Source organism: Ochotona curzoniae, unplaced genomic scaffold (genome assembly GCF_017591425.1).
Source record: "Ochotona curzoniae isolate NIBS_2020 unplaced genomic scaffold, NIBS_Ocur_1.0 contig_66, whole genome shotgun sequence".
Classification (NCBI taxonomy): Eukaryota; Metazoa; Chordata; class Mammalia; order Lagomorpha; family Ochotonidae; genus Ochotona; species Ochotona curzoniae.
In genome coordinates, this window is record NW_024466512.1 from 4,108,697 (window position 1) to 4,124,719 (window position 16,023).

Sequence of the window (16,023 nt, forward strand, 5' to 3'; positions counted from 1 at the left end):
CCCAGAGTCCAGGACGGACAGGGAGGCTGATGGTCCCCTCCCCGCGCCCCGCGTGGGATCCGGTCAGCCCCCGAGACCTGTCCGTCCTTGTCCTCGTTATTCAGAACAAAGTGAGGCATAAAGCGATTTGGGCGGGAGGCAGGAAAGCCCCAGGTCAAAGTCCCTCAAAGGGCTGAGGAAAAAGCAAACACCAAACAGCCTGTCGGGCTGGCGCGGGGCGACGGGAAGGGACGAGGTCAGGGTCCCGGGGGCCCCGTTCTCCACTGCGCCCGGACACAGGCGGGGGCGCACAGGCCGCGCAGGTCGCCCCTCATCCCCGGACCGTGCTTACTTGGGGGCTCCATGGTCAGCTGCTCCCGGGCCCCCACGGGCCGAGCCCCGGCGCCGCCCCTCTAACGCCTCAGCCGCGGGGCCGGCGTCGCTCCGGTTGTCCTGACAACCGGCAGGCGGGGGAGGCGGGGCCAGGCGGACGGCGAGCGGCAAGGGCCAAAAGCCGCGGCGAGGCCCGCGCGTCGCCGGGGGCCAGCAGCGCGGGTGGTGGCCGAGCCGCCGGCTGGAGGACACTGGCCTTGGGGCCCTCCCTCGTGGCCGTCGCGGGCCCCGGACGCCGAGCTCTGGGGAGGGGGCCTAGGGACCCCGCTGGCTCCGTCCCGAGGCGTCGGTCGCGCCGCGAGCCTAGCGTGGGGCCAGCCGGCCTGCCCGCGGGGACGGCGGCCGGGCCTGGGCCTCCTCCCCGGGCTGGAGCAGCCGCAGCAGGTGAAGGCAGGGTCGGGGCGACCGGAGGGGCGGGCCCGAGCCGGGGGGCGGCGCGGTGCACCTGTCACGGCCGCCCCGAGGGTGAGGAGGGGTCCCCCGCTCGCCGTTGGCCGCCAACGACCCCCACCCCGCCGCCCGAGGCGCGTCCGCTGCTGGCGGAGGGCCGGGCGGTGGTCGGCGGCCGGGGTCGGCGGCCGGGGTCGGCGGGCCGGGTGGGACCCGCAGGCGGCGTGGTTCGCCCCGGGGGTGTGTGTGCGCGCGTCCGTGCGCCCACCGGCCGTGAGGCGACCAAGGCCGCGCAGCCCCGGCAGGCGAAGAAACGACCCTAAAGGACGACAGGAAGCCAGCAGTGGGGTGTCCGAGGCCGGCGCTGAGGCTCGGCCAGGCGGGGACCGCACCCGACGAGCTCAGTCTGGGTGGGGACTTGGGTGGAGAGTTTATTCCGAGTGGATGTGGACACACGCTGTGACACAGGCAGATCTGAAGCTGCCTGGTGCGATGGGAGAGCTCGGGGAAACGGCTCGCCGGGCAGGGGCCTGTTCCTGAAGTCAGAGGGGCTTCCAGGGTGTGGGGGCGGGTGGGGGAAGGCAGGCACGTTTTTAGGCAGAGTCCACGGCCACACACGATTTTTTAACAAACTGATCGTTCTCCAACATGCCAACAAGGTGATGCTCCTTAGTAATATCAACGAAAGTCACAAGAGGAATATATGTATTTTTAAAACTTGGCATTTATTGTCGCGGAAAGTATGGCTTTTTAGGAAATGAGAAGAAACATTGCTGATATATCCCTGCTGAAGTCAAAAGGCCGCGAGGATTTGGCTGTTCCACCTGAATGCTAAGGTTGGGGAGCGGGCCGTGTGTGTGGACAGCTGGTTTAGCGGTAGCTGGAACGTTGGCAGCCAGGAGGTCTTGCACTGAAGTGCTTCCAGCAGTGAGACAGCTGTGAAAACCGGCCTGCCTGCCCGGGGAGGGGGTGTCCCGCAGGAGAGAGTGGCAGGGAAAGGCACTGACGCTCAAGGCTGGGCTGTAGTCACTTCTCCTTTTTAGCTCCAGCACCTAGGACAATGCACCTGCTTGGTGTCTTTTAAATGATGGAGCAAAGTTTTAGGGAAACTGCTTTCCTGTGTACCAAGGTCAGTCTGTTGTCAATGGGTTCACTGTTGGGGATGCATGTTGCAATAAACAAAGCCTGGGTTACCCAGCCAGGTTTTCTGGCCTGGTAATTCTCTGTGTTAGGTATGGTGTTGGTGGTCAAATGAAAAACAATCAGGTCCTGTCTTTTTTGTTTGTTTCCAGCCTTCATGCTTATCACTGAATAGAATGTGTTGTAACTAATGACTGTGCTGATGCAAACTAAATGTAGCAAACCCAGGAATAGCAAGGAGCCCCTTGGTTAAACATTGTGGCCACATCACTTCCCAATGAAAACAATTGGGATGGAAAGCTGAGCTACACTGCAAGGAGGAGGGCTCTGGCAGGGTGGGGGTGAGTGAGGCCTGTTTCCCAAGCTGATTTAACTCTATCTGAAAGGGAAGCCTGTTTGCTTTTCTCTAGCAGAATGAAGTACTTCTTTCTCTTCATTCCTTTTTTAAAAAGACATATTTTTATAAGAAAGATTTACAGAGAAAAGGAGAGACAGAGAGGAAGATCGTCCATCTCATGGTTCACTCCCAAATGGCCTCAGTTCCTGGAGTTGAGCTGGTCTGAAGCCAGGAGCCAGGAGCTTCTTCCAGGTCTCCCACACAGCTGCAGGGTCTCAAGGCTTTGGGCCGTCCTTGACTGCTTTCCCAGGCCACAAACAGGGAGCTGGATGGGAAGTGGAGCTGCCGGAATTAGAACCGGCGCCCATATGGGATCCTGGCGCTTGAAGGTAGAATATTAGCCAGTTGAGCCATTACACCAGGCTCCCCTATGCTTTCCTATAGAGTTTTCCTCTCATACCTCTGACTGGATTGAACGTTTTAGAAGCTCCATCCACAGCATGGGCGTATGCATTCCTTTGCGCACAAAGTGGGTTTTATTGTGTGACTCATCACTGAAGTGGAAGAAAAGCAGGAAGGCAAGCCTGCGGACAGGGGCAGTTGCACTAATGTCTAGCTGTACCACCTTGGGAAAATCAGGCGCTAGTATCCACTCCTTGATAATGGAATAGATCAGGGGCCTGGCGCCATGGGCCAGCAGCTAAAGTCCTCGCCTTGAACGTGCCGGGATCCCATATGGACGCCGGTTCTGATCCCAGCAACTCCACTTCCCATGCAACTCTCTGCCTGTGGCCTGGGAAGGCAGTCCAGGACGGCCCAAAGCCTTGAGACCCTGCACCCGTGTGGGAGACCTGGAAGAGGTTCCTGGCTCCTGGCTTTGGATCGGCATAGCACTGGCCATTGCGCTCACTCAGGGAGTGAATCATTAGATGGATGATCTTCCTCTCTGTCTCTCCTCCTTTCTGTATATCTGACTTTGTAATGAAAATAAAATAAATCTTTTTTAAAAAATGGAACAGATCATCAAACCTGTGCTGGCTGGCTTGTCGTCTTGTGAGAATCAAAGTTTGTCACACACATGGAAGGAAATACCTTGACAATTTTAAAAGTTTTAAAAGTAAACAGTTGCTCCTGACTTCTGGCACTGAGCAAACATAAATGTTTCCTAGCTCTGACTGCGTCAGGCACTTGGATGAGTCTGACGTTGCCTCTCAGAGTGACTAGGAAACAAGCAGTCAGCAGGCTGGAATAGTGGGCGGGCCCACAAAGGCATGAGGAGCAGCCACAGTTGCTGTGACCACAGCAGTTTTCCATAAGTGCTGAGAGGAGCAAGGCCGACGAGGCCGGTGTAGGCTGGCAGCTGGGTTTTCCTAACAGGTGAGAAGAAGGATGTGGGTCAGTGACCCGGTCAGTTTGGCCTTTGGAAAGTTCTGTGGGTGGCATGTGAGTGGCACAGCAGTGGGGAGCCAGAATGGAGCCTGAAGCAAAGACCCGGCAAGGGCAGGTGGTGGTGAGAGGGAGGAGGGAGCTGTTGGAAGTGGAGGACCCCAGGGCAGGTGGTGCTGGAAGTGGAGGACCCCAGGGCAGGTGGTGCTAGAAGTGGAGGACCCCAGGGCAGGTGGTGGTGAGAGGGAGGAGGGAGCCGTTGGAAGTGAGGGATCTACAGGTGACAGTAATGGGAAGTGAAGAAGCACGGACTCCATGTATCTGTGCTGTGTTTGAGGTCTGTGACAGAAAACAAGGACAAAAGACTTTGGTTTTTATTGTACCTGTGAAATATATGAGATCTGTTCTCTTTCTGTTAATAAAATTTGGAAAGAAAAAACAGAAAATAACCAAGAAGAGGGAGATAGTCGTATTTGAAAGTTAAGAAGAACTTGAAGTCTTAAAAGCAGTCAAGAATCTGAGTAGAAAAAGCAGCAACATGGGAAACGGATGGAGGTTGTGCTGAGTGTTGTGGTGTCACACTTAAGAGACCCCCATCCCAGAGTGCCTGGACTCAAGGTCACCCTGCTTTCAGCCCAGCTTCCTGTCACTGTGCCTGGGAGGCAGCACATGTCCGCCCTAGCAGGTGGGTCCTTGCCCCTGGCTGGGGAGCACAGTGGAGCGCCCTGGTTTTCACCTGGCCCTGCCTCAACTGCTGTGGCTGTTTGGGGGATAAACCAGCAGATGAAGGCCTCCCTCCATCCTCTGCTTTCCCAGAAAAGAGAGGGAGGGAGGGAGGGAGGGAGGGAGCAGGTTTGCGTTCTAACACTTGGATTGCCTGTCATCTAAATTGGGATGCCAGGTAAGGAGTTAGACACGTGAATCTAAAACATAAGTCTGTAGTTAGAGTCAGAAGTGAATGTTTTTCTCTGAAGAGATTCGTGGGTGAAGAGGAGCATGTTTATGGGGAGGGGGTGGGAGAAGAACCCTAGCTGACCTAGAAGAGTGGCCAGAAAAGCCAGCTACGAGTGTGGGAGGGGCAGCACCCAGTGCCTGCCCGGAGGAGCTTGGCACCGACCTTGGGAGGGACCTGGTTTCCTCCCCCATCTGCCGACACAGCCTGGCTTGCTGGTCTGTTCTCGTGGCAAGGCGCATGCTGTTCAAGTTCCTGATATTTATGGTTTCCACAATTGTCCTGGGAGACAAATTAGGCAAAACACAACCTCCAAAGTTGATTACGATAACGCCTCAAGCAAATCTTGTCTTAAAAAGAGGTGGAAGTTCATTTTGTATGTGTCAGAGGCAGCTTGTCAACCTCCCTGGGGAGACTGCCGTAGCCTGTTTAGGGCTCAGCTTTGGTTGCGGATTTGCTCAGGTACCCATGGTCGGGTACAGGAGCCGGAGGAATATTTTTACCTACTTCATTGTCTGCTCGGAGTGAGAGATGTTGGAACTTGATGGAATCAGAGCTGTCACCAGGGTGTCACAGCAAAGCCCCAAGCAGTCAAGATGCTTGAGTTAAACTTCCCTGTGAGGGGTTAGCTAGGAGCTTCGGCCACATCGCAGTCTGTAGGAGGACATTGTGTCCCTGGAAGGCCAGCAGCACAGGATTGCAGTTCATTGGACAGTATTTGCATGACAACAACCAAATGGCTACCTTTGGTATAAACAGCATGTGAATGAGAACACCTGGTGGAATATACAAAACAAAAGGAATTCCAATCAAGAGCAGGACACAGTACGGACTCTCAGTGTACAAAGTCTGATGCTCTACCGACTGAGCTATCCAGGCTCTCAATGTCCTCCAGCAGTCTGTGTGTCTGAAAATGGAAACTGCTTTTAAAATACGGGATTCTTGGAAATAACTAGGGTTGGTTATGTAAGTGTTATTTGATATAAATCAAGACTGAGTTGAAAAGTGCATCTTTTTGTTTTTGCAAAGCAGATTAACTTGATTTGCTTACTTAAAACCATCTTGTTAAAAATCTAGAAATGTGATTCTTACAATAAATTTTAATTTTTGCTTACTCTTTCTGGAGAAGTTTTTGAACAGACCCAGATCAGGCGGAGTGTGTTTGGAGGGAGCTGAGCCTGTTACAGCACGGGCAAGCGAATCGTTTTCTGAGATGAAATCCCTGACTTCGTTAAAACATAACATATGTGTGAGAGAAAGTTCACGTATGAAATATGTGCCCATAACCTCAGGGCATCGCTAAAACCTTTTTCCAGATATACATTTTTTGAAAGTTTTAGCAGTCCTGTGTTGTGTTTTTCCATGTTCTGTTGTTACCCAACCGTCTCCCACGGTGGTGTAACGGGATCCTGCTTCCTGGGACGCAGTCAGGAAGCAGCATCACGTGGCCAAGCAGCCACTGTACACTGGCCTGGCTTAAGCTGGGGTCGGACTGCCTGACTGGAAGCACCTGCTTTAGCACAGCTGCATACGTTAGCTGAATCTCTCCCGACTAAGCTTCCTGCATTTGCAAAGTGGAAATAAACAAGTAAACCCTCCTGGGATCCCTGAGAGAATAGGCGAAATAATCTATATGAAGTGCTTCATGTGGCACCTGGCATGCAGTAAGCACTCTATGAATGCTAATTGATGTAATTGTCACCATTATCATTAGTTTAATAGTTGTGTGAAGTGAGGCTTCTCCAAGTGTGGTCTGCAGGCCATTACCAGTCATACTGGTTTGCCATTAGCTATGGTGTTTGTGCCAGAATACAGGTAGAATATGCCACTAAACTAGTTAGTGTACCTGACTTTTATAATAATAAAACTTCTTGAGGAAGGAAGCTGTGAGTTCATTTACCACCTCCTCTTGCTACAAACCAGTGCTTGGAGGGGAATTGGCAGCCGTCGGCGGGCCAGCACCATCCTGCCCAGAGTCCTGCAGAGTGCTTTGGCACTTGAGATTCCTTGGTGACCCTCTTGTGAAACATTCTAATCAGTTCGTTGATCATTTAGTGTGTATGCAAATCCGTGCCTTGTCTTGCTAGGGCTGCAGAGATGGCTCAGCAAGTCATCTTGCTTCAGGAAATATATGATAAACGCAGAACAAGAGGGAAGGAAATGGCTGAGTCTGTTGAGCCGATACAGTGAGAACGTGGGGAAGGAGTGCATGGGTGAATGTGAACTTTCACTAAGCTGCTCCCATCAGAGCCCAGAGCTCACTTCACCAAGGGAGTGTTTGAGGTGCTGGGGAGACCCAGAAATTAGCAACACTAGGGACCAGCCCGGCTCCAGCGGCTCCAGCTGTTGGGCAGAGTGAACCGGCGGGGAGGAGGCTCTGGAACTGGCTTTCAAATAAAAAAAGGCAATGTGAACCTTTTTTACGATAAAGATTTATTTATTTGGAAGAATTAGAGAGGTTCTCATCTGTTGGTTCAGCCCCACTCAGTGGCCGGGCAGCTACACCTGACCTCCGTGGCTCCCTGCAGCCTCTCCTGTGGGTGGCAGGGAGGGGCCCAGGCACTCGATCCATCTTGCACTGCTTCGCTAGACTCTTGAGCAGGGATTCTGGTTGAATACAGAACAGCCAGGACTAGACCTGGTGCTCCTACGTATGCCTGATTTGCAGGCAGTGGTTTAACGCACTGTGCCACAACGTTGGCCCCTCAGAGAACTTCCATAGAAAGCCCGGGGTGTGGCCTCTTCCTATACCAGCTCCGTGTTCTGTCTCAGTGGGCTAATTAGAAACAAGTTGCTTTTGTTGAAGCTCACTTGATAGACTAGACTGACTTCAGAGCACAGCCCCTGTTGGCTTGTGCGTCTGCATTGTGGCACAGGAAGCCCTGCACGGAAGGCCTGTCCAATGTGGTTTATTCCTAACAGAACAGCTCGGTTCTGAGTTACCTGTAACATACTGTAATATTTCTTCTTCCTTCTTTTGATTGGCACTGTCAAGGTGTGGCTTGCGAGTGTGTGTTCAGTTCTCTTGTGGGGTGGAGGAAATAGACATTAACGCAGCTCACTCTAGTCGCAGACGGGTGAGGGGAGCTGATGGTCTCTGGGGTCACAGTTCCTAACACCCAGCCTCATGTGGATCTAAGCAACTCCGCCCTCCAGACCTGGAACCCAAGCTGTGTGGCAGCCACGAGTCCTTCTCAGTGACTGGATCAGTGCAGAGCCTCCTGTGGGCTCAGCCTCTGCAAGCGCTCCTGTCGGACACGTCTGTCTTGCTTGTCATGTGCCAGCTCGGAAAGCGGGTTGGGGAAGTGTGCAGCCTACGGGGTGACGTGGCAGTGGGCTCCCCAGGGAGAAGCCGGACGCCTCCTGCCTGGTGCTCTGGAGGCAGAGGACAAAGTGAAGCTGTGAGTGGATCTGACCGCAGAAAGCAGACAGTCACCCCGGAATTTGGTAGGCTCACTGCCTTGGGGGAGCGGGCTGCCCTGCTCATGCAGAAGCTCCATCGGGTTGCATTCCATGGTTAGGGGTTTTTGCTGCTGTTGACTGCAAGCCCAGCTGTGCCTCTTCCCAGTGGCCCCTCCGTGTGGGTTGGGTATCCCACAGATTGGCAGCTGGCGCCCGGGAGTAATGTGTCATGCAGGAGCGTGCCCTGGAAGGGATTCCACATCACGTCACTGGGTTCTTAGATCACAGTGAGTCATGGGCCAGCTCAGATTCAGAGGGAGAGGGGAGAGAAGTCACAGACTCCAGCCCTCCAAGGATCAGGGGGAGAGAATGGGCGGCCTGCTCCCACATGGCCAGGTGAGCAGTGTGCTCGCGTGCACCCTGGCAGCTGGAAGGGGCCGGGGCAGCCTCGGGTCTCTAGGAAGAGAGCTGCCCCAGAGAAGCATTGGCCTTTGGTAAAAATGACGTTGAGGTTTTACAATTTTTTGATAGATTTATTTATTTAGTTATGTATTTATTTATTTATGAAAGTCAGAAATACAAAGAGGAGGAGACAGAGAGGAAGATCTTCCCTCGCGGCTGGAGCTGTGCCGATCCAAAGCTCCACCCGCACTGGGAGCTTCTGGTAGAACCCTGGCACTTGAAGCTCCTCACCCCCAGCTTGTCTGGTGATGTCATGCTGGAGTTTCTTCCCCCCCAGAAGCCGGGAACCTGCATTGGGGTGCTGGCACTGAATGCCCCTGTCATTCCATCTTGATGCGACATGGCTTTCAAGATGAGTTCCGGAGAAGTCACCTGCACAGGATTGAGAAGTCCTTCTCCCGGCCGGCACTTGGCCTCTGCCTGTCCTGGCTTCTTCCTGTGTGTGTGTATCCACAAGCTCTCTGCTCTCACCCTGAAAATACCCTGTGCATGTTTGGTGAGACCTCATTAACCCAAGCTTCTAGATGGCTCCTTGAGCTGTTGACGGCTTCCCTGACCCTCACTGACCACTGGAGAAGGGTTGTGTTACTCACCATTTGCCAGCCAGCCCATCCGAAGCAGCCGTTAGCCCGGTGCTGTCGGAAGCACGGTTTGATGATGTCATACCAGGAACTAATTTACAAATTTGACTTTCTTTAATTTTGAAAGAGACTGGTTTTCAGCAATGCTGGTTACATTTAGATTTTTTTTTCTAATCACTGGTAGTTGGAAAAGGAAGCTGACATGGAGGGAATAAATTTTTTCCTCACAAGTAATTTCTCTTTTGGAATAGGAGATGGGGGGGGCAGTTGTTGTTGTTTTCTTTGGAAATTCCTGGGTTTTTAAGGTTTGAGAATCTCAAGAAATATGCTGTAGAGTTCAGGTTTGATTAACGAAAGACTGAATGAATAAGAATAGCCAAAGCCTCAAATGGAAAGAAAGAATAACTTGACTTCCCTGGCTTGACTCTCCAAACTGGCATAAGCAAATGTTAAATGAAAAGTTTCTTTAATATTTTTCTTTAGACTGTTAAAAAAATTAGTAATTGCAGACTTTGTTGTGGCCAGTCCCCGCCTCTAATAGGGGCCCGGCTTCTCTTTTGTGCTGGGATTAGGCGACCACGTGACTGGGTAGCCTCACGGTCCCCCTCGCGTTCCCTGGGGCTGTCTATTCACAAGGGCTCAGAAGCAGAGGCCTGCCATGGGGGTCAGGCCCCGGGCACTGGGCCCCCACCAGATCAGTCTCCGAGCCGGCCTGGGCAACAGTGGCCACCAGCTCAGCCTGAGTGATGCTGGCCTTCTCTGTAGAGGATAGTTGGCTAAGAGAAAGCGGTGAGGCTTTGTGGCTTGGATGCCTCTACATTCTTGCTTCTGGCATTTGTGCCTTACCTCACAGCATGCTCTGGGTTTGCTTTTCAGTGTGTCTCCCGGCAGTTGGTTCACGTGCGGAGCGGTGCTGAGGGCAGCCAGCTCAGAGGAGCACGCACTGGAGAGAAGTGCAGGCCTGCACTGAAGTCCCGGGACGCACGCTGCAGCAGTGCCAGTCAGCGAGCCTGCAGCCGCTCCGCGATGGGTCACTGACCAGCAGGACTCGACTGCGGCATGCCCGCCGCCTGAGCTCCGTGGGACAGGATGGAAGCAGAGCTAGAAAGTCCAAACTCATCCCCGGAGAAGCGCTATTTTCCAGAATCCCTGGATTCCAGCGACGGGGATGAGGAGGGGGTTTTGGCCTGTGAGGACTTGGAGCTGAACCCTTTCGATGGCTTGCCGTACTCATCGCGTTACTACAAGCTCCTGAAGGAAAGGGAGGACCTTCCGATATGGAAAGAAAAGTACTCCTTTATGGAGAACCTGCTCCAGAGCCAGGTCGTGATTGTTTCAGGGGATGCCAAATGTGGCAAGAGCTCTCAGGTGAGTGACCCTGCCCGCCCACGTGCTGCTCACAGCAGTCACCCATCGCACTAAACCAAGCAGCACTCACAGTCCAGGGGCATTCCAAAGCCGGCTGCATTGCAGTAATGCTTCGGTTAGTACTGAGTGGACCACTGAATTATCTCTTCATAGCAAGCAGAAATCCATTCTGCCTGGTGTGTTGTACCTGTTAGACTTTAAAAGGTCTGAGAGATATTGCTGCCCACTGTGAATTAAGGGAGAACCTCTCTCTGTGTGTGCCCAGTGGTCTGATAACCAGGACGCGTGCATGTGCTTGTTGGTAAAGTGGCTGCCAAAATTCAAAAGCACCAAGAAATTCTTATTTCTAAATAACCAGGTGACCCAGGCCTGGGACTGCGTTCTCTGGGTCTGGGGCACGGGTTAGAGTTCTGACAGGCCTCAGTGTAACCAGGTGACCCAGGCCTGGGCTGCATGCTCTGGGTCTAGGGCACGGGTTAGAGTTCTGACAGACTTCAGTGTGGGTTTGAAAGTGAAGATGTGTGGGAGTGGTGCCAAGGGGTGTGAGGCTAACCTTGCACCTGAGGTACTAACATCCCATACGGTACTAGTGCGTGTCCCAGCTGCTCCACTTCCAATCCAGCTGTTTGCCTATGACCTAGGAAAGCAGCAGAGGATGGCTTGGGTCATTGGGCCCCTGTATCCATGTGGGAGACTTGGAGGAAGCACCTGGCCCCTGGCTTTGGGCCAACCTAGCTCTGGTTCTTGTGGTCATTTGTGAGTGAAAGAGTAGATGGAAGATCTCTCTCTCCCTCTGTCTCTCTCTCTCTTTGTATCTGCCACCTTCTCTTGGTAACTCTGCCTTTCAAATTAAAGAAAAAGACGATGCTGTTGGTGTGAAGACAGACTAGAGCCCGAGGCAGGCATGCTCAGCCGGAAGGGGCTCCTTGCGCCAGCTTGCTCGGGAGGGAGGGAGACAGCAGCTGTTGGTTGGTAAGAATTGGAGGTTAGCCGGCAGCTCTGGTTGGTGAAATCTCCAGTTTCATTTTAGTGTGTACTTTGGGCTTTAGTTTACTAATGAGGGAACTTAAAAAGCTGGAGCTGCCCTATTCTAATGCCCTTGTCTTACTTGTTTTATGAAAGATTTCTTTCTTTCTTTGGGAGAGAAGGGGCTGGTCTCCCTTCTGTTGCTTCCCTCCCCAGTGGGTTGGGCCAGGCGAGAGCCAGACGCCTGTGTCTCGTGTAGATGGCGGCCCGAGCACTTGGCCGGCCTCTGCTGCTTCTCCGGTGCTTTGGCAAGAAGCTGGGTCACAAGTGCACTTGAACTTCTGCCTGAGTGGGATGTCAGCACTGCACCTTTGCCAACCCTAATGAGCTTTTCTTCATTTTTTTTTAATTGTTTTATTTTGATCATCTTTACGTAGCTGATTAGGGCACAAAGGGTCTAGGGCTACAGGGAAGTGGGTAAGACCGTTGTTTCCACATTAATGCTATTCTTTCTTTCTGTATCCTGGGTAAGGGGAGAGATAAAGGGAGAAGCCCCACCCAGCCTCCCACCCATGCCAGGTCCCTGAGGGTCCTGCTCATGCAGTTGTAGTGAGGTTTTCTTTTCCTTTTATTAATTGGGGTAATGTTGCAGAGACAGAAGCAAATTTTTCTGCCTTTCATTGTTCTTAACTAGCATTCCCTGTAACAAAAGACAGAGTAACAGAACGCGCAGGTGCACCTTGTGTGAAGATGGGAAACACCCAGACGAATGAGCAGAAGGTTGGAGTAGACCTCAAGGAAAGGGTGTAAACCTCAGGCTTCAATGCCATCATTTCCTTCAGCAAGGGGAGGAGGAGCCAGGAGGAGCCTGGGTCAGCTGAACCCGGGAGGTGGGGCCCCTGTAACAGAGGGAAGGTTGCTGGGCAGGGTAACGCTGCTTCCACCTGCTGGGCCACCCCTGCGACTCTTGTAAAAGGACGGCCCCCAGCCTCTCTGTCTGCAGTTTCTCTTGGTAGCCAGTGTGCCAGACAGGTGAACTCCAGGGTGGCATCTTCATTTCAGGGTGCTGCGCCCTCAGCACCCAGTGTTGGACACTTAGGAACACCTTCCAGTGAGTGGGAAAAAACAAGCGTTTCTAATTGAGTTTCGATTCAAATGAGATATGCATTTTACCCTGAAATTGAAGGCTGTTGTGATGTAAGCATGACGACAGACCGCAGAGGTCACCTGTCTTTTGCCTTTGGATGACGCAGTGTGGCTTGTTAACGTGTGGCCTTCCTGCTGGGATGGAAGGAATCCTCCCCGCTAATCAATACTACAGCCTTTGCGGTGCTTGCTGTCCCCGACGCCTGCTTGTTCTGAGTGCAGTGTGACGCAGGCACCGACTTGACAGTGGACATTTCTTAATCTTGGTATTTTAGTATCAAGATTTTATTATGATTGGTTGTTGGGAGGAGTTGTTACTACAATGAATGGCTTCTGTTTATCAAGATAATGTTGCTAACTAAATGAATGTAAAGTCTCCTGAACACCATGGACAAATGGCAAGTTTAAACGTTTTTAAAGTTTGTAATAATTTCGGACTTTACAAAAAAAGATAGTGATGAGATTTTCTCATTATTCATGCAGGTGCCCCAAATGTAACTCTGTACCCCACCCCTCATTCTCTCTCTCCCACTTCCACCACACTCACATGCGTGTCTTTGCTCTCAGCCCCGAGTAAGTGGAGGCCACGATGGCTTTGAGCTCCCCCAGGCTCCGTGAGTGCTCACGCAGTCGCGTGTCAGCATCTGAGCCTGAAACATACTGTCGCAGTGCGTGCTGATCGTTTCTGGAGAATTGCATTCATCAATTTCCCACCAATATATAAGGCACCTCCCTGGTGTGCGTGTCCTTGGTGACCTTGGCGACCTTGGCGACCTTGGCGTTGTGTTCAGAGTAAAGGCCACTCTCTCTCTCTCTGAGGCAGTGAGACCGTTACAGACAAATGGACAACAGACAGCGCGAGCTCCCCTCTGTTGATTGACTCTGTAAATACTTGTGGCAGCCAGGTGAGACCAGCCCGAGCTCAGTCCGGATGTCCTCAGGGAGCCGCCGCCTGCAGCCTCCCAGGATGGCCGCCAGGGAGAGGCTGGACCTGGAGCAGAGTTGGACACTAGCCTGGATGCTCTAACGTGGGCTGCAGGCCTGCAGCTCCCGGTTGACGAGCTGTGGAAGGTGCCTAGTCTGGACATGTGTGCTGTGCTTTAAGGTTACAGTCTGGCTGAGGCACCCAGTGCCGTGGGCCCCATGGGCGAGCTGTGTCAGAAGGCACAGCCAGTCCATTCTTCCCCGGCTGGGAGGTTGAGGTCAGTGCTGGCTGAGCAGCTGTCTGCTGGCTCTCTGCTGTTCAAAGTGGATGCCTCCCCCTCAGCATTTGTCAGATACCTGCTCTAAAACGGGGCAAAACTGCTTCCCAGCCCACACTCAGAGTCAGCATCCTTTGGCGAGTTTTACTTTTCAGTCATGGTATCAGTTGTAACCAAATGATGGTTTGTATCACTCTGATATATGTTCTGCATTTATTATTTGAAATTCTTTTGTCATTATCATTTACCTGGTCATTTATTTGTGTCCATGGGGTACGTTAGATTTCCTTTTGTTCCATGGCTGTAAGTCATTCCCTTGTTAAGTGCTCTCTGGGGTGGCAATGCCGCAGCCTCCAAGCGGCCCATCTCCTGGCCTGACCCCATGGCCTTTGACCACTCCTTTGCTTCTGCATGCAGTGAGCTGTGCTGGGCCCAACATGTGTGCACCCTGTGCCAGGCTAGGAAGCAGCCTTTCCTTGCGGAGTCCTGCGTCCTTCAGGTGGAGAACAGTATTTAGAAAGTCAGACCCATGTTCTCAGAGACCCCGAGTCCAGGCTGCCAGCCCAGGGTGGCCTGCAGGGTTGGCGTGTCTCCGCCCTGTGCCTGCGGCCCTGCTCCTCAGTCTGCGGCTGTGGTCGTCTAGAGCCTTCTCTTACTTGTCTGGAGTCTTCCAGTGCTCACAGCTGGTTTTCAGAATTGCTAATCTATACTGAATCCACACTAAAATGCAAGGGGGAAAGGGGCTTTTAAATACGTGCTCCGTGAGTTTCCTTTTAGCAAACATGATCTGTAAAGGTGAGAATTTTTACTGTGTGCTGTTTTAATGCCTAGCACTGGTTTCCTTTGTGTTTTTTATTTATTTTCTTTTTTTCTTTTAAGATTTGTTTATTTTCATTGGAAAGGCAGATAGAAAAAAAAATCTTCCGTCCTATGACTCACTCCCCAAGCAGCCGCAACAGCCGGAGCTGCGCCAATCTGAAGCCAGGAGCTTCTTCCGGGTCTCCCACGCGGGTGCAGGGTCCCAAGGCTTTGGGCTGTCCTCCAGTGCTTTCCCAGGTCACAAGCAGGGAGCTGGATGGGAAGTAGAGCAGCCGGGATTAGAACTGGTGTCCATATGGGATCCCAGCGTGTTCAAGGCAAGGACTTTAACCACTACACTATCATACCGGGCTTGTGTTTTTTTATGTCTTTATCATTTTAATTAATTTGGTTTTCTGTTAAGTGGGGGGAGGCAGGAAAACAGGCAGCAATGTGTATCCTCAGCGTAAGCACAAATATAGTGAGAAAATGGGCTTGTTCCAAACCAATATGTCTGCTGGAAGCACTGGTTGTTTATTTAACAACTTGGCTACAGAGTTTATGTGACACTGTTTTATTCCTGAGTTGTAAAAATTTAAACTACTTCAAGTCTGGTCAGAGCCACCCTGTCCATGGATTATGTGGTTCAGGTGCTGTGGCGCCAGCAGTGTCATTGCCGTGGGGAGGAGTGGACAGCCCCTCTGCTCCCACAGCCTTTTCCCACGAGGCTTTCAGAGCAGACACCTGCAGGGAAGGCAGGAGTCACAGAGCTGTGCTACTGGCTTCTGCCTCCAGCATTGGTCCTGAAATGTCCCTGGGCATGTGGGTCAGCGAGGTGCCATGGAACAGCTGAGTGGCCGAGGGCACCTGTTCCTTGCCCAACACTGACTTCCGGTGGGTGCTGCCTGACACCCCCACTCCATGCCCGGATCTGAGTGCATTGTGACAGCAGGCTGGGGTTGTGACACCTGGTGCTGAGGGGTCACTGAAGGACTCAGCTGGAGGAGCTGGCATGCAGTAAGGTGCCTTCAGTTTGGGGAGCCTTGGTTCTCATCCCAGCCTTAAAGTGGCTAGGGGAGCGGCACCCCTCATGTCACACACTGGGGACATTAAGAGCAGAAAGTGGAAGAGGAAGCAGCCTGGCAGCATGGACTTGCCAGATGAGGGCTTGGGGGCCACTGGTACAGGGCTGTGCCAGGCATAGAGAGGGTGGTGTGCTTTGCCAAGGTCATCCTCCACATGCCCTCCTTCTTGCTTAACCACACACACACGCATACACAGGCACACACACACACACATACATAGGTGCACAGGCACAGAGGCACACACAGGCACACATACAGGCGCACACAGAGGCACACACAGGCACACAGGCGCACACACAGGTGCACGCAAACAGGCACAGAGGCACACACAGGCGCACACACATACAGGCACACCCAGGGTCTGGCAGCACTTGGAAGGATGGGACCTTCCACGCTGGTGTTGCCTGTGCGGGTGTGCTCTGGCCCCAGTGGCAGC

General features: G+C 52.7%; 1 protein-coding gene across 1 annotated transcript in view; it reads left to right on the forward strand.

Moving 5' to 3' along the window:
- Window positions 1-559: 559 nt before the first annotated feature.
- Window positions 560-16,023, forward strand: part of DHX32 (DEAH-box helicase 32 (putative)) — a 44,141-nt gene continuing 28,677 nt past the window's right edge. The window contains exons 1-2 of the mRNA XM_040991940.1: window positions 560-756; window positions 9,899-10,390. Coding sequence (XP_040847874.1) covers window positions 10,112-10,390 — 279 coding nt within the window. The 5' untranslated portion in view covers window positions 560-756; window positions 9,899-10,111. The remainder of the gene's footprint in view (window positions 757-9,898; window positions 10,391-16,023) is intronic.